Source organism: Adiantum capillus-veneris, chromosome 12 (genome assembly GCF_014529385.1).
Source record: "Adiantum capillus-veneris isolate H3 chromosome 12, ASM1452938v2, whole genome shotgun sequence".
Classification (NCBI taxonomy): domain Eukaryota; kingdom Viridiplantae; phylum Streptophyta; class Polypodiopsida; order Polypodiales; family Pteridaceae; genus Adiantum; species Adiantum capillus-veneris.
Genome location: NC_140942.1, coordinates 19027987 through 19051951, shown reverse-complemented (window position 1 = coordinate 19051951; position 23965 = coordinate 19027987). Strand labels below are relative to the sequence as shown.

Sequence of the window (23965 nt, the reverse complement as noted above, 5' to 3'; positions counted from 1 at the left end):
TGGTAAGCAACACCAATCTCTCTCTCTCTCTCTCTCTCTCTCTCTCTCTCTCTCTCTCTCTCAGTCTTGAAATCAACTCTCCTCGTCGGATAGATCTTTAAGGTCTCTTGGGATAGTTTCCTACGACGTTAAAATTCTCTTCTTCTTCTTCTTCTTCTTCTCCTCTCTCTCTCTCTCTCTCTCTCTCTCTCTCTCTCTCTCTAGGCATGTGGGTGTGAGTGTGCTAATAAAAAAGAGGAAAATGGTATAACCTTTTTATCACCCAAGGGTGGTAAATTGGACACTTCTGGCTCATCCTTTATTATATTCACAATATACTCAGTAGATTCCTCCTCCTTCCCATTCCTTATGTTTCAAGGCCACGTTGGACAATGGAACTCATCCTATAAAAGGTCTGGAGTAGGTTTCGAACATGCGCAGCAAGTAAGGTACGTGTACTTGAGAGTCCTCGCATGACCAACCCAGCTCTTGGCTGCAGCTGTTTCAAACCGTGAATCGCAGATTTAATAAAAATATACCCTTGCAACAGCAGCAGCTAGCTCCCCTGCGCTTGGTGCTCGCTTGTCATCCAGAGCCTCGTGCCTCCTCTTGCCTCCCTCTGCATCACCTACCCTCACCCTAGGCCGCCTCGCATGACTTCTGATCACATCAACGGAGATTCCCTTGCTTTTCCCAATTTTTACAATTGGGTACCCCCTACTAGTTATTCCATTTCCCTCTTGACTAACAAGTCTTGAGTTCAACTCTCGTCGGATAGATCTTTGAGGTCTCTTGGGATAGTTTCCCACAAGGTTAAAAATTCTCTTCTTTCTTCTTCTTCTCTCTCTCTCTCTCTCTCTCTCTCTCTCTCTCTCTCTCTCTCTCTCTCTGAGCCATTATTGAGGAGGGGAGATCACGTGGGAGATGGCTCTATTGTTGCTTTGTGGATTTCCGCAAAGCCTTCGATACAGTGCCTAGAGCTAGATTGATGCGCAGACTGTAGGGGATCGGGGTACCCACACAGAGTTGTTTTGGGGGATCATGGCTCCTCCCCTTTTAGTATTCTCTAGATGCACCTAGAGACAAATTACAATGTTCTTCCATCCAGAGATTGAGCAAAGATGAGAGCAGCCAGAGAGGAGGGATATAGGACATATCACTAGCAAAGATATAGCGAGCGATCGAGCAGCAGAGTTGGGGAGATCTATGAGATCCAGGATGAGGGATGCTCCCATCACCAGAGAGGTTACAGCAGAGGATTAGATCTATATTGGCAAGACATGGGGGACACCTTGTGCAAACTCTCACCATGCACAAACCGATGCAAGCCATCTCCGGATTTGATACACACATATCCACAATTTTGTATCTTTCTTTGAGATATGTGCCTGCCTTTTTTATATGTTCCCCTCACGCTCTTGAAACCCCCACCTTTTAGAGCTCTAGTAGTGATTTTGTTTAATTAGTTTCTTTTTAGATTCACTATGATGTAACTCTTTGGTCTCATACGTCTTTTTGGCCTTTAGAAGACGTTAATATAACATTTCATTCATTTCTCTCAGGGTTGCTCCTACAATGGTATAAAATTCTCCTCTCTCTCTCTCTCTCTCTCTCTCTCTCTCTCTCTCTCTCTCTCTCTCTACTCCAGGATCTATCGTAGGGGGACTATCCTGTTGAAAGAGCCTCATATTTGTCTCCGATACTGTCATGATCCAAATTTGCATACAAAGTGCTCCTCATCCTCAGTCACCTTCTCTATGCAAAGCTGGTGGAACCTCTCAGCTTGGGGAGTATGAGCAACTCTTCTTGTCTCTAGTTCTAGTCGGGGTGATGATACGTGGAGCTTACCAATGGCCACTCTGGAGCCATGTGGCATGCATGGGTCCATATAGCATGGTCCTTGGATGAACCCCTTGTCTAGCATAGTCAAGAAGCGCTCACTATAATACAATAGCTTTGGAGGAAGAGACTAGGTGGGATCCATGTCTCTTTTATGTATAGTTGCCATAGATCTCCTCTCACTGACTGAGAGTTGGATGAAACAGTCTGGGTCATATTGGAAGGGTGGTTATCTGTCCATGTCTAGTCCATGTGCTTCAAACCACAGGACAGCGAGTGCCGAGACTCCAACTCGCTATCTCTAAAATTTGTCTGGGGGTCTTGAAGGCTCTACGTTTGAGTCTATCTGATGGCATCTCTCTCATCCTTTGAATGAGGCAAAGGGTGTGGAAAGTAGCCTCAACTAGCATAGGTGGAGTAGCTAGCTCTACTCTAATGATGATGTGTGGTGTTGAGGGCTTGCTATGGAACAAACGTGGTATCATACATAACTATGGTTTTTCAATCTATGTCCATGAGGTGGCAAATAGTTTAGGGGCCAAGACTGCTGCAACATAGATCAAAGTCGGGGTGATCGATGTGTCGAAGAGCCACCCCTTTGTACAAGGCTCCTGAAATTGTGTCTGATGACATCTCCTCTCTAGCATGGCCAAAGCCGCATATCCTCTAGTGAGTCAATGTGTTGCTACCTTTGCCATGGTGAAGCACCCCCTGGGCTGGCAAAGGTGACACCCAAGTATACATAAGGCTTCACCACCTCTACTTGTTTTCTTGTAGCCGTAAAGATTGCCACATTCCTAACTGCCCCGGAAGTATGAAAGTCATGACCTTGAGTTTCCCAAGGTTCGTTGTGAGACCTCTCTATGGACAAAAGTTTTCAAGTGCGTTCAGGTGTCGCTGTAAGCCCTGTTGTGACTCAAAGATCAAAACTATGTTGTCTGTGTAAAGCACGATATGTATTGGAGTACCTCGAAGGTCTGCCTATGCCCTCGCTACCAGCTCGCAGCTTGTAATCTGAGATCTAATCTGAGCTGCTTGGCCAGAGTCTCTGAGTCCTCCCATCTCTGCATATGAGTTGAGCTCTCCCTCAAGTATTGCTCCATAAAGTTTGGCCATGGTGTGGCCAATCATGATGTTCCTGTAATTCCATGAGTGCAAAGTGTTGCAAGACTTGTAGACATGCGCAATAGTGTGTTTTGAGTCCACTCCTCTGGGAAGCTCTCCACCATAGCCATGTTGAAGATATGTGCAATCAACGAGGCTATGGTGCCAGTTGTGTAAATGAGGTACTCACTCTCATCTTTAGTGGTCAACAGATTTGCAGTGTTGTAGTTATTGTATGGATATATGTAGTGAAGAAAGTGGAGATATGGATATATGTGGTGGGTTATATATTTTGAAACCTAATATAGATCATTATAGTCAATCTCGTCAAATGTATGATGAATAGACCACTAGTCACTATTGTATGGGTTATAGATTTTGGGACCTAATATAGATCATCGTAGTAAGTCTAGTCAAATGTATGATGAAAAGACCACTAGTCACTATGATCTCTAGATTGATAGAATGCAAGGTTGCAATGCCACATGAGGTCGTCAGCATGGAATTGGGAGCTACACGATTATGATTGAGGCACGCACTAGATCTGTATCTTACCTACCTGGCTTATGCACCTCTAAATGCATACTTCTCCATATCTCTCTATTACACCCTAATTACCAATCCTCTTCAACTTTCCTAAAAAACAATAAAATCAGCACTCATAACCATGATTTACCTCTGCAAGAGAGGTTTTTTCACTGCATTTATCTCACTCCAACAAGACTCAATGCATAAATGAAAATGGAGGCTTGAAGGATGTGGCGGTCAAGTGGCAATTTACATATTTGAGGGGAATCTATAGCTTCTCCATTTATACCCTCTTCTGATCAGAACTATCCATGCCTTCACTTAGTATGCATGGAGCTTTTTTTTCTCAAATAGTAACTAATTTACTAACTCACTAACCACCAATCATATCCTCAAAATGCACCTCTTCAAAATAATTCCATGCAAGTAGAAAAGATTTAGTAGAATGTACTCATCTCTCTCTTTTTCCATCTCCATTTTCTCTAAATGATCCTCTCTGTCTTGATCCCACATCCATGTGAGTCAATAGGGGACAAGAGAGACCCACCTAAATTTGAAAATCCAAAAATCGTTACCCATGTTTTTTTCTTGTAATGTTGATTTAAAATAATCCTAATGAGGACTCCCTCCATCTATAAATAGGACCTTCTTCTTCCATGAAAGGACGAAACTCCCACTAATATTATTGAGGCATGTAGATTATGCACTACTTCTACTACTAATGCCCTGGGAAGTTCTAAAGTGTATCACCCACCTAACTTCGTTTGAAATCACCCATATGATGTATGTACTTTTCTCTTAGCAATAAAGACATGAGATTAGCGCACAAAGAAAGATGTTCAAGGCTACCACTTGTTTGCTATGTCATGTATTTGAAAACACACTTGTGGAGGCTCGATAATGTAAACTATACTAGTACGGCCGGCAGCCTTCGACGACCTCTCTCCCTCTTTATCGCCTGCACGAGGGCTTCTCTCAGTTTTGGAGTTTAGCCTTCATGTCGCAGATTTCGACACCTATAAAGGGCTCCCCCTTTGCCATCTTATGTTAGTTTTGGTTGTTTCATAAACATTTTTGTTGTTTTAGCTTGGTATGGCATTGATTCTTTGTGGTTCTTGTCTTTTAGTTACTATAAGAGGGTGAAGCTTGGCATGCAAAAGATCACACATTGGATGTACATTGTGTCATTTTCTTGAGAAGCTTCATGTTTGTGTATTGTGATCAACATGCTACGTTGTAAGCGTAAACCAAAGGCGAACCCAAACCCTAGCTCTCTCCCTCCCCTCCAAGTCTCCCCTAGGCGATGGACAGCCCTTGGGGGGGGGGGGGGGGGGGGGGGGGGGGGGGGGTGTGTGTGAAGACAAAGCCCTACCTTGCTTTCGCTCTCTTCGGCCACTACTCGTGTGTCTTCTGTCCCATCTTAGTCGCAGGTGCTTCTTCCTTCTCTGCACAAACCCGCGTGTATTCAGCCCCACGACTCAGCGCGAGCCCGCCTCTGTTGGAGTCAAACCAGCACTCGTCGTTAATGAACGTGCCTACTCTCTCAGCGAAGGTGGGAGTCACACGAGTTTCAAAGGGAGGCTTCCAAAGAGGTGGTTCACGCAGGTCGGTAATAAGCACTAATTCTCATGCAACCCACGGGAGGATGTCCACCCCCCGCCCGGCACGCCAGCCCCTCCTTCGCGCAAGAGCTTTCTTACCGTGGCAGCAACACCCAGGAAGGATCCCCTCGCCCGCCAAGAAGTAAGCATCATGGCCCTTGAAGCCCATATTCATGTGCTCATTGAGGAAAAGGTGGCTCTCAAATAACCCCTATAGCAGCTTGAAACGCAAAAGAATCGGAGAGTCAAACTCTCCTTGCAAAAGCATGGGAGATTGAAGCCTCTCTCAACAAGTTCGTCTCGATGGTCCACCAAGTAATTCATGGCATCATGAAGAAAATCAACTTCAAGATATAGGCGGCCCTCCAACAACGTCATCTACGAGAATCCCTCGGACTCAAAGTTCGGATCGTGGGACTCCCATCACCATGGTGTACTGACAAGGATACCCTTGAAGAAGCAATCACCAAGCTTAATGACATACTCCAACCAATCACCATCGAGCACAGCACAGTCTCTTGGATCGAAGACACAAATAGGCACTTGCCATGGAGACAATGCACTCTTACCTTCAAGGATAAAGAGGAGCGTTTGATGTTGTTATGTCAATCTCGCTCCTCAAGGGCTATATGTATATGTATATATATATAAAAGGGGAGAGAGAGAGAGAGAGAGGACAAGAATAAGGGTGGTGCCCCAATTTAGTTAAACTTTGGTTGTGGGTTTATTGGTTGTGTTGTCTTGTGGGGTGCCACAATCCCACTTGAGCAGCACTGGAGCCTAAAAAAGTGTTTAGATGTCACTCTCCTTATCGACCATCTCGGACCACCTCACTAGAAAGACCGTGCAAAGAATATATGATTTATATTCTTTGTGAAGACAAAGCCCTACCTTGCTTTCGCTCTCTTCGGCCACTACTCGTGTGTCTTCTGTCCCATCTTAGTCGCAGGTGCTTCTTCCTTCTCTGCACAAACCCGCGTGTATTCAGCCCCACGACTCAGCGCAAGCCCGCCTCTGTTGGAGTCAAACCAGCACTCGTCGTTAATGAACGTGCCTACTCTCTCAGCGAAGGTGGGAGTCACACGAGTTTCAAAGGGAGGCTTCCAAAGAGGTGGTTCACGCAGGTCGGTAATAAGCACTAATTCTCATGCAACCCACGGGAGGATGTCCACCCCCCCCCCCGGCACGCCAGCCCCTCCTTCGCGCAAGAGCTTTCTTACCGTGGCAGCAACACCCAGGAAGGATCCCCTCGCCCGCCAAGAAGTAAGCATCATGGCCCTTGAAGCCCATATTCATGTGCTCATTGAGGAAAAGGTGGCTCTCAAATAACCCCTATAGCAGCTTGAAACGCAAAAGAAATGGAGAGTCAAACTCTCCTTGCAAAAGCATGGGAGATTGAAGCCTCTCTCAACAAGTTCGTCTCGATGGTCCACCAAGTAATTCATGGCATCATGAAGAAAATCAACTTCAAGATATAGGCGGCCCTCCAACAACGTCATCTACGAGAATCCCTCGGACTCAAAGTTCGGATCGTGGGACTCCCATCACCATGGTGTACTGACAAGGATACCCTTGAAGAAGCAATCACCCAGCTTAATGACATACTCCAACCAATCACCATCGAGCACAGCACAGTCTCTTGGATCGAAGACACAAATAGGCACTTGCCATGGAGACAATGCACTCTTACCTTCAAGGATAAAGAGGAGCGTTTGATGTTGTTATGTCAATCTCGCTCCTCAAGGGCTATATGTATATATATATATATATATATATATATGTATATATATATATATATATATATATATATATATACATATATATATATATATATATGTATATATATATAAAAGGGGAGAGAGAGAGAGAGAGAGAGGACAAGAATAAGGGTGGTGCCCCAATTTAGTTAAACTTTGGTTGTGGGTTTATTGGTTGTGTTGTCTTGTGGGGTGCCACAATCCCACTTGAGCAGCACTGGAGCCTAAAAAAGTGTTTAGATGTCACTCTCCTTATCGACCATCTCGGACCACCTCACTAGAAAGACCGTGCAAAGAATATATGATTTATATTATGTCATGATGGTCAAGATTTGCAAAATGCTAGTCACCTACATTGTAATATTCGAAGATACCAAGCAAATATCAGCTATGTTTTTTGTTTTTATAAGGATCTCAAGGCCTTTGCTAGGATTTCTCCATGACATCACCAAAGAATGTCCTTTATGACTTCTCTTTGTGTGTGATCTTCATATTTGTTCATTTATATGTCATCTTTAGACTATCAATTTAAGAAGGTTCTTCAAATTGGAGAGCATGTCTCCTTGCATCATGCCAAAAATCTAAGAGTTAAAGTTGTATCTTATACAATCCTAGAAAAGGTCCCGCTCTGACAACTTGTGACACCATTCAAAAAGGTATAAAAGCTTATAGAATGCTGTCAATATGTGCCATTATCTCTCCTTTGAAATAGTAGTAGTCCTTGACTATGCTAGATAACGGTTTTGTCAATGTGTGCCTTCCGCCAAAAATACAGATGGATCCCAGCCACACATGTCTTCACATCGAAAAACATGAGGTTGAAATTTATGCAACAAATCAAGGACCTGAGCGGGTTACCAAGTTGCAGACATGACGCGCGGCATTTTAATGAGCAGGTTCAAAATTTGTGTGATGAAGTCATACTGAAGTTGAGGGTATGATAGCCCATATTGAACCCTTGGCCATATTTGAAAGTGCAGAGTAGTCAACAATCCAAGGATTTACATTCCATTTTTACGGATCTGTACAAGGGAGTATTGGAAAGTATATTGATTATGTTGCAATAAACGAATAGACTTTCCATTAATTACTTGATTTTTCAATTTATCCATAGTATCCCCCTCACGTTGTTTCCCACTCCTTGTAGAAGGAGAGGAATTGTAAATGTGTTGGGAAGAGGAAGATAAAAATTGAGACTACTCGAAAATTACTTTTTGGAACTTGAGTATTGAACAACTATTTTTGACAAAGTGAAACTCTATTCTAGATTCTATTAGTCGGGGTGTAAGTCTACAAGAGGAAACAAAATAGGTCAATCATCATCCAATTGATCATCCACTTTTAGCACTAGACAACACTATAGATAACCAATCTATAGTGTTGATATAAGAGGAAACAAAATAGGTCAATCAACATCCAATTGATGATTTACTTTTAAAACTAGACAACACTATAGTTTACCAATCTACGGGGTAACTAGGGGAGAATCTGTTGCAAGTATGTTGAATTATTGTAGCATGAAGACCATTTTGCAATAGATTGCAAATCTGCTAGGCACTTGGGGGATTGACTCTCGCAAGTGTGGAATCTCTTTGTATCATACACTTAAACTTGAAAACATCAAGGAAGAACATTGCAATGATAGAGATAAGAGAGTGAAAAATGCACAGGGTTTTCCATTAATGCATCAAATATAAATCATTGTAAGCATTTACAAGAGACATTTTATCCTTAAATTGAGACTCCTTCATCGATCTAGCATCTTCAAAGGGATAGTTCTTAGACTTAATGAGATACGCAATACCTTACCTCATTGCAACTTGCATACAAAGAAGCTAGAATATTCCATGTTTGCTTTATTGTTATTGGCGAGAGAACATAAATGATCCCGAACGTTGGGAAGACATCAATTGCATCATTTGGGCATGGAAAACCAAATGTGGAAAAATCCCTAAAAGAATTATGATGCCAAATCAAGGCCAAAGAAAGTCATAGGAAACTTGATGAACACGAGGCACCATCAAATGTCAGTGTAAATGAGGATGCATGATTGCTTAGCATTGGGATTGTAGCTTTGTAATCTTCTCGCAATGCTTCAACATAGGAGACTCATAGTTAGAGTCATTATCAACATTGTAATCTTCGAGAAATCTCAGCCAATATGAATGGTATTCTTTTTAATTAGTCACCCAAGTCTCTCTTGCAACTTACATTTTAATTGTTTTGACAATGAAGCATGTGTGGGTGGCAAACTTGATTTTGGGTGTGTGTGTGTGTGTGTGTAAACAATTATATACAAACACACCCTAGTGTATAGTATGGTGTTTGACAACACACAATATTAGATCTTGCATACTCATTAGCATACACTAAACATTGTACCATAAATTTGTTGTGTGCAAAACCTAGCACAACAAAGTATATAACACCGCCACATGCAGTAGCTACCACCATCACATGGGCATTGAGAAGAAACGTGCCCAAGGGAGTCAATTATGCCCAATACCTGCATGAGCAAGTAATCAGAATGGGAATGGACAAGGCAAAGTACATTGGATGTGGAGAAGTCTTACCAAAGATTGCATATGAAGCTATTGGAGCAAGAGGACAGTGGCCAAACCCACCAACCTAGAATGAGTGGTTAAGACTTAAAGAAGATATAGAAGATGAACCACCAGTACCACGTATTGAGAGACGACTCAAGAGAAAACTAGAGCCAGTACAGAAGGAAAAGTACGAAGAACTACCAAAGAAGAAAGGGAAAATGGTGATGACAAAGAAGCAGAAGCCAAAAGAAACAACCAATCAAAAGAGAGCTCGAATTGAGAGATTGATCGAGCAATTCAAGGCTGAACGAGCGCTTAAAGGGGACTTTGAGGAGTACTGGGTGCCAGATCCAACAAAGATTGGGGAATGGCCGAGGAGATGATCGATGGGTTGTCGAAGCATGGGACCGCTACGAAGAGGCTAGCGACTACAGATCCGAGCCGATTTCAATCGGCAATGACTAGCGCTATCTGATCTGATGATAAAACGCTAAGCATAGTCCTCCCTTTAAAGAACCAAGTTGTAGGTTATAAACTCCTTAAGGGACAGGTAGGGCAAAACTTCTGTCAAATTCTATAAGTTTGACGAGAGCTCAATTTGGGTGAAACTGTCGCACAATGCTCACCCGGGAATCCGATTGACGCGGGGAATGGCTCGTTGGATTCCTTTAACCTAGAACTGTATTCATGTCGTGCCAGATGGCCTCATGCATGATGGCTTCTCCTTGTAACAAGATTTTGATTAATGTGCTTTTCTATAATAAGAATTAAAAGGGTAAATCAAGCTAACACATTTCCATGTGCATCTTTAACGGGACAAATTGTCAAATTCTAGGAATTTTTATTAAATCATAAATGTAGGTCATATATTTCCTAGATTGGCTCAAATTATTATTTTTTAATCCATTTTTAGGTATGTACTCATTTAAGCTCATCAATAAATTGTAACCTTTTTTTTTTGCAAAACTTATAGAATGTGAGTGAGAAATGTATTTAAAAACCAAAAATTTTACAAAGACCATCATGCTCGCACTGAGCCAAGGCGTTCCACAACCAGTCCTTAACAATTACAACTAACAATCTCACCTCAAGGACATGTGACACAAAGAATTGTCCTAAAATTGTGTATTTTTTCATATTTTCCTAAATATGTGTTCTTAGCAAATGTGTGCATTGATGAATGCTTAAGTGGGCACAATCAATACATGAGCTTGTGCATCTCTACCATTACAATGTGTGCTTCCATAATAATGGTAAAGATAACTCTAGGAGCAAAATTGCTAGAATCGGCACCATATTCAATAGACCTTGTAGCCACAAAAGGAGGTCAGACATCATGACCCTAGACAAAATTCCAAATGCCCTTTGCAACAAGAACAATTTGTGTTGTAAAAGTCGATAATGAGTATTTGTCACTATCCAATTTTTGCTTGGCATACAACATCTGAAAAACAATATTGTTATTATTCGCTGACTACATCTGATGTGAATATTTATTGGGTTGAAGAGGAATTACAGAGAACCAGCATGTGTCTTTACCAAGGTACAGACTCAATATATATGATAAGTGATGTTCTAGAGTGCTAGGTGAATTTACAAGCGGCAACGAGCTTTAAACATTGGGTTTCTTGCAATTGCTAAAGGACTATGGCTATTCAGATGACCATGATGGCATGTTATTGTCCAAACTAAACTTAATCAAAAGGCATTTGAGCCCAATGCCCTCAATAGGAGTTGGTATGAAAGTTGCACTAAGCCTCAAAACTAGAAGTGGCCATCGTAGGCTACTTCTTGCTTAGCCAAGTTATGCATCCAGGATTGAGAATGAAACAAGGAACACTAGTGCATGGACTTCCAAGTGTAGCCCCTGGGCTATGCATAAAATTGCTCACATGTGAGACTGCATAATGAACATCTAGCCTCGTAATGCATACATGAACTGGGCCAAACTGGTCTATTGTATAGTATGAACAAAAAAGCTAGGATTTGCCACGCGTTTTGGCTTGAGGTTGTCATGTGTGTTGTGCATGTATTAAACATATGTCATAGTAAAGCATTGTGTGCTATCAGTTCATATGAGGCTTGGCATGTCAAGAAGCCATCAATTGGTCACTTGCATGTGTAGATACCAACAAAAGGTTTTTTCTTGATCCTAGGTATATGCAAACAATTCAAAAGTGTGAAAGAACTACCACCTATAGTAGTAAGCACAGTCTTTCCAACTCCCTTAGCTTGATAGGAGGCATTGTCGGCACGGGACAATCTCAAGAGAAGTGAACAAATCATAATGAAACATCATGTGCTTAGTTGCATCGTTATCAAAGAGTTGCACATGATCCACATATTTGCATCATGAATAAAGAGATCATACTCACAATGCTCACTAGAAGACTAATCTACATCAAACACAACATTTCTTGAATCTACATTTGAAGAAGCATGTACAAGTGCTGCATTTGCCTCGGCCCTCTTCCTTACGAGCCTCTTTAACCTTAAGCTTAGGATGTTTCTTGATGAGATGGTATTTTCCAGATTGCAATGGAGTTTCATCTTCTTCTTGCCTTTATTGAAAGACTTCTTAAACCTATTGCTATTTGAAGAAGCATCAACTACTACAAGAGCAAGCTTGCTACACAACAGTGGTATTATTCTTTTGTTGCAAAATCACAAAAGCCTATTCAACATTGCATTGCTTATCCCTATTCTTTCTAGATTGGGCCTCTTGCTATAATACAAAGACAAGACCAACAAACTTTGTATCATCGGGTCTATTCTCAGTTACAAGACAAAAGGTGGAGAAAAAAGTCTGACAAGAATCTGGCCAAGCATTAACAATTGTCTCAACAAGAATATTGTTAGAGGAATGACATCACCAATGGAAATTAACTACTCATTGATATCTTTACTCTCCACAAGAATACATTTGTATCATCCTTCTCATGCATAATCTTGGACTCTAGCTCCTTAGGCAGGTAAGGAGTAGTTTTTGCCAAATTAGGACTAACCTGCAAAGAAGCTGGTCTATCATATGCATGTTAAGAGAATGTGTGGACAAATGAAATGCATAACAAACTTCACAATCAAAGCTTTATCTTGTTCATGTTGAGAGAATGTGTGGATGAATGAAATGCGTAACAAAATTCACAATCAAAGATTTATCTTGTGCATCCTTAGCATCAGAATGTGCTTGCTCAGTAGTAGTAGGCAACATGACTCTAGTAATAAAACTGCTACCTACACCATCATCCACAAAATCTCTTCTTATATCATAACCACGCACAATGTGCCGACGCCCTTTGGAACAAGGAGATGTTGCATCATGTACACCCAAAGTGAGTAGTTATCATTATCCAGTTTATCCGCAAAGAGAACACATGCGAAAGACATCATTATTGTCATCCATGGCTGGTGATTGCACTTGGTACAAAAGGTTCCTTTGTAGAGGAGAAATACACAAGTGCTATATAGTACAACCCACATATACTAAAAAATGCATGTTTTCACAAATCTACAGTATTGAAAAACCCACACAAAAGGACAAAATTGCCTAGGTGCAATACTATCAATAGCAAAAATAGAGGTCAAAATTAGTCCAAATGAAAATGATGCCGATACCAAATTGAACTCTCCCAAAGGTTACATCACCTTACAAACACGCAAAAAATATCACCTCAATTTAAGGATGTAGAACTAGTAGGATACCGATGATGTTGCTTAAGAGGCGAAAACCATGCTCTGATACCAATCGCTGGAAAGATGGCTACAAGAATGCATGTGAAGATGGAAAAGACAAGAGCACACAATGGAGGAATAGTATTCTTAAGTGTGCTAATACAAAGATTAGGGTTTAGGTTTCCCTAGAGTGATGCGTGTATACACAAGCCAGGGGGGAAAACTTCCTTATGAGGGAAAAAAGGTTCTCGGGATGGTCCTAAGTGAGTTCACATATCACTACCATAATATGATAACAAATGTGTGCTTCCTCAACCTCCATTCATGCAATAATGTACTCACTTTCCTTATTACTTGGGATGGTAGCAATTAATTTTCTGCCACCCAAGTGAATTTTGGTTTTGGATTTGATTCTTAGTTTTTGTCATTAGCACTTGAGAATTTTGTACACACACCCTTTGATTGCACTCAAGGCTTTTAATTTGCAACCATTATACCTTAAGGTCGTAGTTTCTTTTTGGTTTCAATAGAGTTTGGCCTCCCAACTAGCTTTATAGTAGGCAAGGTTTGGTGTTTGTTTTCCTTGGATGTTTTTGCCTTCTAGTTTCTTTCTCTAGTGATGATATTAGTAAAAGCCCTACATTGGTTGGTGCCTTGGGATCTTTGTCTTGGTTGTTGTTTGGCTTGGAAACTCAACTTTGTAGATTTTCTTAGGGATCCTTTTTTTCATTTGGCCCTTGTATAGTAGCTTTGAGCTTGAAGTAGCTATAATGATATGGCATGGGGGTGCACCTTCTTTTTGGGAGGTCATAGCCATGCACCTTCAGCCACGATGTTTCACAACTCCTAGCCATTTAAATCCCAAAACCTTAAGGTGTCACAGAACTTTGGTCTAGCCAATTTATGCAAGCCTTACAAGTAGGCACCACCTATAGTTCACAGGTTTGACTTACCCAGCAACCACTCCCTTAAGCCAAACTTAGGATCTCCTTGCTGCTTGGTCCACTTTATTGGCTCAAAGGCTGAAGTTTTCTAAGAGATTAGAGGTTCAACTTGGCACTCGTCTGACTTAATGGTTGAACTTGTTTGTGGACTTAGAGGTTCATCTAGCACTTTTTCCACTTAGAAGATGAACTTGTACCTTTTTCCTCAGTCACAGCTTCAACTTGGCCCTTCTTCATAACTTAGAGTTTTGAATTTGAGCTTACTGCAACATCTTTTAGACCTCGTTTTGTTGTGTGTTGCCTTTCCACATCTTGTGACTTATGTTTATCTTTGGCTCTTAACTGTTGTTCTCTTGAGTTGCTTGTCTATTTTCAAGGTTTGATTGTCATGCTTGACTTGATGCCTTGGTAGCCAAACCTTACCCTCAACACTTAAGAAATCCATGTGCTTTAAGAGTGTCCTAGGGTACCATTGCTTTTAGCCCTAGTTTTACCCTTTGTTGTTGATTTTTGTGTGAGGCTCCATTGTTGGTTTAGATTTCATCTTCTAGTGTGCTTGGATTTGTTTGTCTGAGTCCATTTAAGATTACAAGGAGTGCTTGGAACCTTTTGAGATGCTTTGACAAACTGGCCTCATTCTTTGTTGAGCTATACCCACTAAGTCACCTGTGTTTACCTTAATTGTTTTTGTAAGATGCATTGAAGTGGTGGTAGCTTGGGGATATGCAGGATGGAGAGAGATTTTACTGTTGCCTTTATCCTCATTAGAGGATCCATTCAATACAGTGTGAAGAAGATTTGTAAATAGGTGTGCTACCAAGCATCAAAAACTCCTCACTTGATTATGTTGCCTTCATCTTAGCAAATAGGTTAGGTATATTTCCTTAGACCTCCCCTTCTTTTCGTCCTTGGCCCTCAATAACTTGAATTATTCACTTCCATCCACGTTATAGAAGACAGTCATAGGAAGAAGTAGAGCACACATGTCCATAGTGGCTAGAACATGCATCCACTCTTAAGGATGTACTATTTTAGGAATTTCATTGGGAACTTGTTCTTTTTCCAGCCCATACACGTGCCTCATATTAGCTTTCAATCTCCAAGAGGGCATCTTTTGGCAGTATAGAGAGAAAGAGCAAAAGGCGGTAGCGATCCATCTAAATAAGTAGGCCAAAAACATAGTCAATAAAGGACTATGAGCAAAGTCAAGCACCAAGAAATCTAAGTGTTTTGAAAGAAATAATGAAAAGGCAAGAGTTGTGTATCCCTTGAAATCCAAGACCTAAGATCTTAACAGTTGAAACACAGTCACAACAAGGAGGTCATAAGCAAGTCATGTGCCAAAGTTTCACCAACGGAACAAAGTGCAAAGTGTCTCCTAATGGTAGAATCGTCAGTTGAATACCCATAGCTAGTATAAAACCAACTCCAAAAGGTCCTATATGAGCAAATAGCGTCAAATTTCAACCTTTTATAGGTTGTCAAATTGTATATACCCCAAGTTTGATGTACGAGAAAGTCTCTACAAAATGACAAAACTACATGTGATGGAAGTAGGGGCCTTGAACATCCTTGAATTGAAAAAGAATGGACAAGAAAGTCTCTACAAAATGACAAAAATATGTGTGATGGAAGTATAGGCCTTGAACATCCTTAAAATGAAAAAGAATTTTTGAAGATGCACGTTGTAGCCTATCAATCCTCACATTGAAAAGAGACTTTGATGGGGGTTTTAGCCATTCGGTAGGGTGTAGCATATAAAGAGAGAGAGAGAGAAGTTTTTGAAAGCACATGGAAAGTATAGGCCTTGAACATCCTTAAAATGCAAAAAAAAGTTTTGAAGATCCACGTTGTAGTCTCTCAATCCTCACATTCAAAATAGACTTTGATGGGGTTTTTTAGCCATCAGTAGGGTGGAGCATCTAAAGAGAGAGATAGAAGGGTGTAGCATCTAAAGAAAGAGATAGAAGTTTTTGAAAGCTCATGAAAAACCCTAACACGCGTCCCACTCGTGCAAACTTGGGCCTTACACAAAGCCAACCCTAGTACAAGGCATGCACTTTGATTTGAAAATCTCATTCAAGCTACAATCATGGGTTGATGCCTCCTAAGACCTTACCAATTCTAGAAAAAGTTAGGAAAGGGCTACACAATCACAGTCAAAATTTTTCAAGGGTGTCACTTTCCACATAGAAGTCGCCGCAAAGTTAGTCTAACAAGTTTAGAATCTAAATCCAAGAGATAATCTGATTGCTCATAGCTTGGTAGAGAATGAAAGTCTTTCAAATATTACGATCCTTATATCAAGCTATCAAGTACAATGTTCTACACAACACTACAAGTTATCAAGTACACACACACACACACACACACACACACACACACACATATATATATAATCCTTGAAAGTCAATACCCAAGTGAGCATCCACTTTGTCACACTCGTGAGAGAGTCGTGACTTGGGATCAAGCTAGGAAAAATATTGAGCTAATTGAGCAAGCTACTAGAAACAATAGGTGAGAGCTCAAATGTAAGAGCTGTGATGTTGTCTTTGATATGGTAGTGGCTCTCACTAGGATGGCCTAGCAGGGCTTTAATGTTATATCCAAGATGGCATTGACTCTCAAAAGGATGGGTTGTGAAGGCTTGAATGCCATAAATAGATTCCACTCCTTCAAAAGCAAAGGCAAAAAAATGCAACCTAGTAGGCAAGCAAGCATTGAAGTGCTTTTATCAAATACTCAATGAGAGATAGTTTAAAACACGGACTTTTTTCGTTATCGTGTTACCAAAGAATATACTTTCTAATCCTATTACAAAAGAGAAAAAGAAAGAAAATGCAACCTAATAGGCAAGCACGCATTGAATTTATTTGATAATTGAGAGATAGTTTACAAGCAGAAAGACCTTTCTTTCTTTAGAAGAGATCTCGGACTTTGAGAAAGAATACTTAAAGAAAGCTTGTGCAAGTGGGAGAGAAGAACTTTTATACAAACTCAGAGAGGGAGAAGAAGCAACTAAGGCACACTTAGAAATTGTGACTAGGGAGCACGCTAAAGAGGACCGAGAAGGAAAAACACAAGATCACAAAAGAGAGGAGGAGGAACACACCAAGATTACAAAAGTGAGGAGGAGGAACACACCAAGATTATGCTCTCACAATGAAAATTACAAGGATTCTACCCTTCAACATTTTTCACTACTTCACCTCCTCCATTGCCACCTAAAGATGTGTACATATATTAGGGAAGGGGAAAAAATAACTCAGTACATGAGCCAAGAAGAATATGCGGAGTACATGTAGAAGGGAATTGCTTGAAAAGTTCAAAAAATTCAGCACATACAAGTTCTAGAAGAAGATTTTTTTAAAAAAAAAATTCAGCACATACAAATTCTAGAAGGAAAAAAAAGAGAAGAAGCCTTCAAAGCAGGAGGCTCAAAAACCCAAATATTAGATTATGTAAAGCTAAAAAAGAAATATGACAGAGGCCAACGGAGTAGCCAATTGCCTTAATCTTTTGTATTGCCAGTGCCCATAAACAAGGCTTTGATGCAATAGATGGTGAACAACTTGCTACCTCAAATGGAGGTAAGGAATTTGTTATGACAAATTGTGCAAGAGCTACAAGGTTCAAGAGGCTAAGAGAAGAAGAAGATGACAAGAAACCACCAAAGTTTGAGTCTATAAGGACAAGTGTCGATGACGAAGAAGGTAAAATATATTCCATAACTCAATTTATAGTAAGATCCATATCGAAGGCAAAAAGCATCTGTGGAGCAAGTTGCATTACCTCATTCTCAAAGAAGAGTAAGAGAACTTACTATAGACAAACTTGATATTGCAACCATGACGTAGATGTTAAAAGAGATAGCAAATATAAGGAATTTTGGAGAAGCGCAAGCTACCGCCACCACATATGTGTTACAAGGCCATCCTACTACTTTGAAGGAAAAAACAAAACATAAAGTCAAAGTGGATGAGCTTGATGAAGTTTTAACCTCAATATTACACAAGTAATAGAGCTCAACAAGAAGAAAAGTAAGCAAGAATAACACATTATAGTGCTACATGTATGCATTGTTGAAGCAAAGAGAGCATCTAAAGAAGCGACTTCAATGATGAAAAAGCAATCTGGTAAAGCCAACTACTCTACATAGCTTCTTGCTCAACCATGAGATACATGAATTGCCAAGCAAAAGTATGTAACGATTCTTACCAAGCAAGGAAAAGTCTATAGTTTAACTTGCAAAGTGCTATTGAAACGTTGACCAAGGAGCTATCTTAGCTAAAGCAACAACCATTTGACTGGAAGAGGCTTTAAAATTGGTATATAAGTTTCTAGAAAACTTGTAAGTGCAATTGCAAGTAGCTAAGACAATGTTGCATTTACACTACCAGGTAGAAAATTACCCACGAGCATGCCATCTCATACTTATGCCGATTACAAAATACAAGGGGTTGTACAAGACTGTAGAAACTAATACCTGTCATGGATGCTTGAGAGTCAGTCGCTGCCTGCATCATCGCCTACATCATCACTAGAAAACTCTAGAAGAATCTAGAAGATTCTCGAAGGTTCTAAAAGTATAAAGGAGATTCTAGAAGTTTATAGAAGCTTGGAGAAGATTTCGGAAGAATCTAGAAGTTTCTGGAAAGCTCTAGAAAGTTGAAGAAGGATCTAGAAGGTTCTAGAAGAACTAGAAGGATCAAGAAGTTTCTAGAAGCTTGGAGAAGATTCTGGAAGAATCTAGAAGTTTTTGGAAAGCTCTAGAAAGTTGAAGAAGAATCAAGAAGGTTCTAAAAGATTCTAACCTCCTCAAGAAGAACCTAGAAAGTTCTAACCTCCTCAAGTAACCTCCTCAAGCACTAGTATAAATAGGGGTCTTGGGCCACAAGCCCCTCAGTCTTGCCAACACCAGTTGTGAGGCTCCTATGAGGAAATCCCTCTTCTAGTTCTTGTCTTATGTTCAAGTCTTGTCCTTGCAATCAAGCTTTGTCTTGTACTCAAGTCATGTAATCCAAGTCTTATATCTAGCTCTCTTAATAAAGTATAAAGTCTTATAAGCAATATTAAGCTTATCATCAAGTCCAAGTTCTTGTACATTGTGAGCACCTCCTCTTGCTCTCTTCTAGCTCTATACGCGCTCATAACAATACCATTGTGGAGAAGAAGCAACTCTCGACGTGAATGAGGAACTCAAGATGTAATTGGAAGCCCTCCAACAAGGGGTGGAATGACTCATGAAGAAAAAAAAGGCTTTGCGACAACAAAAATAACTCCAATCATAGTGTTAAGAAGAAGGCCAAGCAACCCAACAAGTACAAATATGAGAAGAAAGTACAAAAGTGACCCTGCAATAAGAAGGTTCTCTTGGATATAAGAAGCAACTTGGAGGATAGGAAGAACTGAGGCACTCCACTAGGCTTGTAAAGTGGTTTATTTACCTCCTTTCTCTAGTCATCTCTCTCTCTCTCTCTCTCTCTCTCTCTCTCTCCCCACTTCTAAGTTATCTTGAATTTATGCAATTAACAATGTGTGTAATCTTTGTTAAGGAGATATTGCTTGTTCTATTGATGCCTCGTGGTTCTTTTTTGAGCGCTTGTTTTGATTCATGGTTAGAGTTTTGAGCAAGGGCATGGGATTGAATGAGGATACTATTTGGACAAGAAGAGTAAGGAAAAGTGCTACTTCACTATCTTTTTGGGAGAAAGTGCGACATGGGTAAGGTTATAAATGCACATGGTTGAGTGACACTTTCATAAGTGGTTATATGAGGCTCTTGGTACCTTCCTTTGTTGCCATGGCTAGCCTTTTGGTCGTGCTGTCCCTCATATTGACAATCTAGAGACGGAGAAGTCTACGAAGTACAGAGGCACCCAAAGACTCGATAACATTAACGTTGTTTCAACTCAACATTCAAAAATAGGAACCTCAGTAACAACCACTATCCATTGCTCCATCTGAGACCACACACATAGACAATTAATGACATCACAACACCCACATTGGTGGTTAGATCTTTCCCTTACATTTCACTTGTGGCTTCATAGCCCCAAAAGTAGCACAATGCGGTATGGGTGGAGTGGTTGCACGAAAAGTAGTGTAAGCTCCTTATTCGTGCAAACAATGGTTCAAGCTATGGTGGTAGCTTTCTCCTTATTCGTTTATTGAATGCCTCTTTGCCTAATTTTAGCGACCTTATGATGGAGCTTTTACCCTAGTCTGCGACTTCAATTAATTTTTCTTTATTTGTGCCATCAAGTTCCATGCAGGGAGTTAAATTAGGATAGACTAAATGTTACAACCAAGCTTGTAAGGAGACACAAGGAAGAGTGGGGATTCATATATTGGATGCATATACATACGTGGAAGCATTAGCTAAAGTCCTTTCCGTCTGTAAGAAACAAAAAAAAAAAAAAAAACCATTCGAAGCTTCACTTCGACTGGATTGTGCCCACTCACCCACACCCTCATGTCTCAAGTCTCGAAGGTTGAACCATAGTGGGAAAGATACATGCCGGGGCGAGAAGCAGTGATCGGGCCCGTGCCGCCCTCGTAACCAGACTTCGCTGTAGAATCTAGAGGCTCAAAGGAAGAGCACAATACTCCAATGGCAACCCCGGGGCGCATGAGGTGCATGTACATTTTCAACAGGCTGGGCGCGTGCCTCCATTACCATCTCTGGTACCGCCCCCTCACTACTCTCAGTCCGCAACAGGATCAAAAGCTCATGTTTGGCCTTCTCTTCTCCCTCCGATCCTTCACCGTCAAAATGGATCCCACCAGGTCTTGGTCTCGGTCTCTCTCTCTCTCTCTCTCTCTCTCTCTCACACACACACACACACACACACACACACACAATGGATCCCACCAGGTCTCGGTCTCGGTCTCTCTCTCTCTCTCTCTCACACACACACACACACATCTGAAGAAGTTGCTTGAGGCGTACCAAGGAGCAAGCTAGTGGTTTACATAATTTAGATCCACCCCTGAACCCCTATCTAGCTCATCAAAGTGAAATTGTGGAAAGGGATAAGATGGCTCTTCAAGCTACATCATGGTACACCAGCTCAACCTTTGCAAGTTAGATTGAAATCCTTAGCTTCATTACCTCGTGCATAAATTTGCTTGATGTGAGGAGCACAAGTCTTTACCAAGTTGGAACTTTTCGCCTCAAAACCTGTCACAGACCGCCCTTCAGCTGTCAGAATAGGCAGTGGAAGATGCGATCAAGAAATGGATTGGCTTCCGATGTGGTGAACGCCTCGTTTACGATATGGCTCAACTCCTATAGGATCCTCTGATACACGAGAACACCTACAATGGCACATACACACACAAGGCGATTGTGGAGAAGAGCGATCATTGAGGTAGAAAGAGACGTCACTTGAGAGAGAGAGAGAGAGAGAGAGAGAGAGAGAGAGAGAGAGAGAGAGAGAGAGAGAGAGAGAGAGAGAGTTCTGGGAAAGGCTCTCCATGCTGATACAAAGCAGCTTATATAGGTGTCAAAGGGTGGTCCAACATAAATGTGACATGCCATTGATGGATAGACTCTTGGAAGTTGGTACACAGAATTGCCACTGCTACTCCATCTTCTCCTGCATGCACATGAGACCTGTGACTGGGCCTCGACATGGGCATCGACCCTAGTATGCTTTGAAAGCAAAAGTCTCGTGCATCGCCTCTTGGCAAGTGAAACCTTTCTGTACGTTAAGGATAGATGATGAATCACAATAGCAGACACTTCAACTTAGAGAGAGAGAGAGAGAGAGAGAGAGAGAGAGAGAGAGAGAGAGAGAGAGCAAACACAAGAGACGCAGGAAGGTGGATTTTCTTTCCTAGAAGCGTGACGAGCGTCCTCGAAGGGTATTTCTTTTATATTGCAAAAGATGCCCAATACAAGTTGTCAAAAAGTGCTCAAGGGCTTCTTGATCTTCAAAAGTGCTCAAGTCTTCATCGTCTTTGAGAAAGCTCAAAGCATGAATCGTCTTTACAAATGCTCAAAGAGAGATCGCCCAAAAACTAATGATCCTTACAAATGCTCCTAAGAGGTCTTTATATCGCCTTCTAGGTGCCCTTGACCCTTGGATTTCAATTCTCCGACGTTTGGCTTTTTATTTGTTTGATTTTTGACGTTTCAATTGTCCGACCTTTTGCTTTTCAATTATCCAATCCCTCGACATATAAAAAAGAGGGCTCCCCTCTTTCAGGGCTGATTTGTGTTACGCGCTTCACTTTGAGGGTTGATTTGCCACATACCTCCCTATTGAGAAAATAATAATCGTCCTCGATTACATTTGCAGAACAGATTAGGGTAAATATCTATCAATTAATCAATCAATCATATACATGCATCAATGGTACAAACCACATGGTATGTAATAGACTTGGACAGAGAAGAGACCCTAACAACTTTTTTGTTCCCCCAAGAAAAAGATCCCTTCATTAGTTAATCAAACTGCTCATAGGGCTACAAACCACCTCTACTAGAGAGGGCTCCATCAAGAAAATTGGGAGACCCTCCCAGTGAGTAAACAAAATATGTAAATTGAGGGCTAAATCACAAAATGAGAGGAGGAAAAAGCCACATTGGTGGCCGGTAGTGCCATCTAGGTGCACCCTGGACCATGGTGAAGAAATGCCCTAGACGCCAGAGTCGCAGGAAAACCTCTCTGCACTTCCTCATGCGGTCAGAGCTGCCCTGAAGTCTCTCGAACTGACCCTGAGAGTGTGAGTCAGCTCCAACCAGAAGTCGCGAACAATCTCTACCGGTGGGACAAGACGAGCCTCGAAGATGCGGAAGCAGCGGGGCCATCGAATGAACCAGAGTGTCAGGCCACAGATGACCTCCCAACACACCTCTCTCACTGCACCACTCCTAGGGGTTAAGCTCTGTGGCAAGCTTGAGTGTAGGTCGACCGGCCTGGATCACTATCATCCTGCTGGTGGAAGCCAACTCAAAATGGAGCGTCGGGCCCGTGAGAGTAGATCAGGCTGCCACACCCCAAGTGTATTGTCGAGCTATGGAAAGAGCTGACATCAGCCGAAGAACCCAAAGTGTCACAAGATGGGTACCACGTGCCAATAAAAAAGAACAGACTAATCAGACTTTTAGCACTGAACAGACAATTGAACTGAAAGAGAGAGACGACACGCGACACGGAGTGGCAGAATTCCACCCCAGAGAGTATTGGCCCCAAACACTGGCGTCCCTTTCGGTATTTCTTTATATTACTTGGACTCTGTACAACGTTGGTACTCCAGACTTTGCACCTTCTCTAGGATGCATTTGGCTTCTCCTTTCGGCTCTTTGATGAAGGAGTTGGCCTCTTTTTTCGTCCAGGTTGGAACTCTTGATATTCCGACGTAGTAAAATTAGCCATCACACTTAGACCGCACTAATCTTCCACGGGTGTCTTGATGCACTAAAATTACATACCCAGGCAATCTCATCCAATTAGGAATATTCGGTGGTTGGCACGTCACAATGCAACACAAATGCTCACATATGCATGTTACAAGACATATAAACATAAAGTCGCCGATGAACACTTCCCCCGCAAATAACCATCCAGGTCCGGGTAACCCTGATATCAGACTGGAGTCCCTAGGGGAATCCACGTGAAGCTCTTACCTTGCGACCAATCAGGCGTAGGAGCACCGCCAACCTAGAAAGCCACTGTCTTCCTCTAGTTGATCAGTGCTCCTGATGCACAACAAAACACCTCAAGAGCCTGCTCACACCTATGCAGATTGGCCTCTTGGCCCTCCAAGTACAAGGCTGAGTCGTAAGCAAACTTAGCGTCAAGTAGCTCGTCTCCCCTAATAGGGAGCTCTAAACCCCGCAAGCCAACCTGCTGTGAAGTCAAGACACTGCTCATTGCCTCAGCATAGAACAGAAAGAGGAAGGGGCCAAGAGGGCAACCATGTCTGGCCGAACGCGTGAGCATGAAGTGTTCCCCTCTTCCCCCTTCCAAGGGCACTTGACTGTG

General features: G+C 41.6%; 1 protein-coding gene across 2 annotated transcripts in view; it reads left to right on the top strand.

Annotated features, from left to right (window-relative positions):
* Positions 1-20402: 20402 nt before the first annotated feature.
* Positions 20403-23965, top strand: part of LOC147445401 (SNARE-like superfamily protein) — a 54941-nt gene continuing 51378 nt past the window's right edge. Inside the window, exon 1 of one of the 2 annotated variants that reach the window (XM_086524913.1) lies at positions 20403-20771. In XM_086524913.1, the coding sequence (XP_086381039.1) occupies positions 20584-20771 (188 nt within the window). In that variant the 5' untranslated portion in view covers positions 20403-20583. The remainder of the gene's footprint in view (positions 20772-23965) is intronic. The other variant, XM_086524914.1, reaches the window with a different exon arrangement.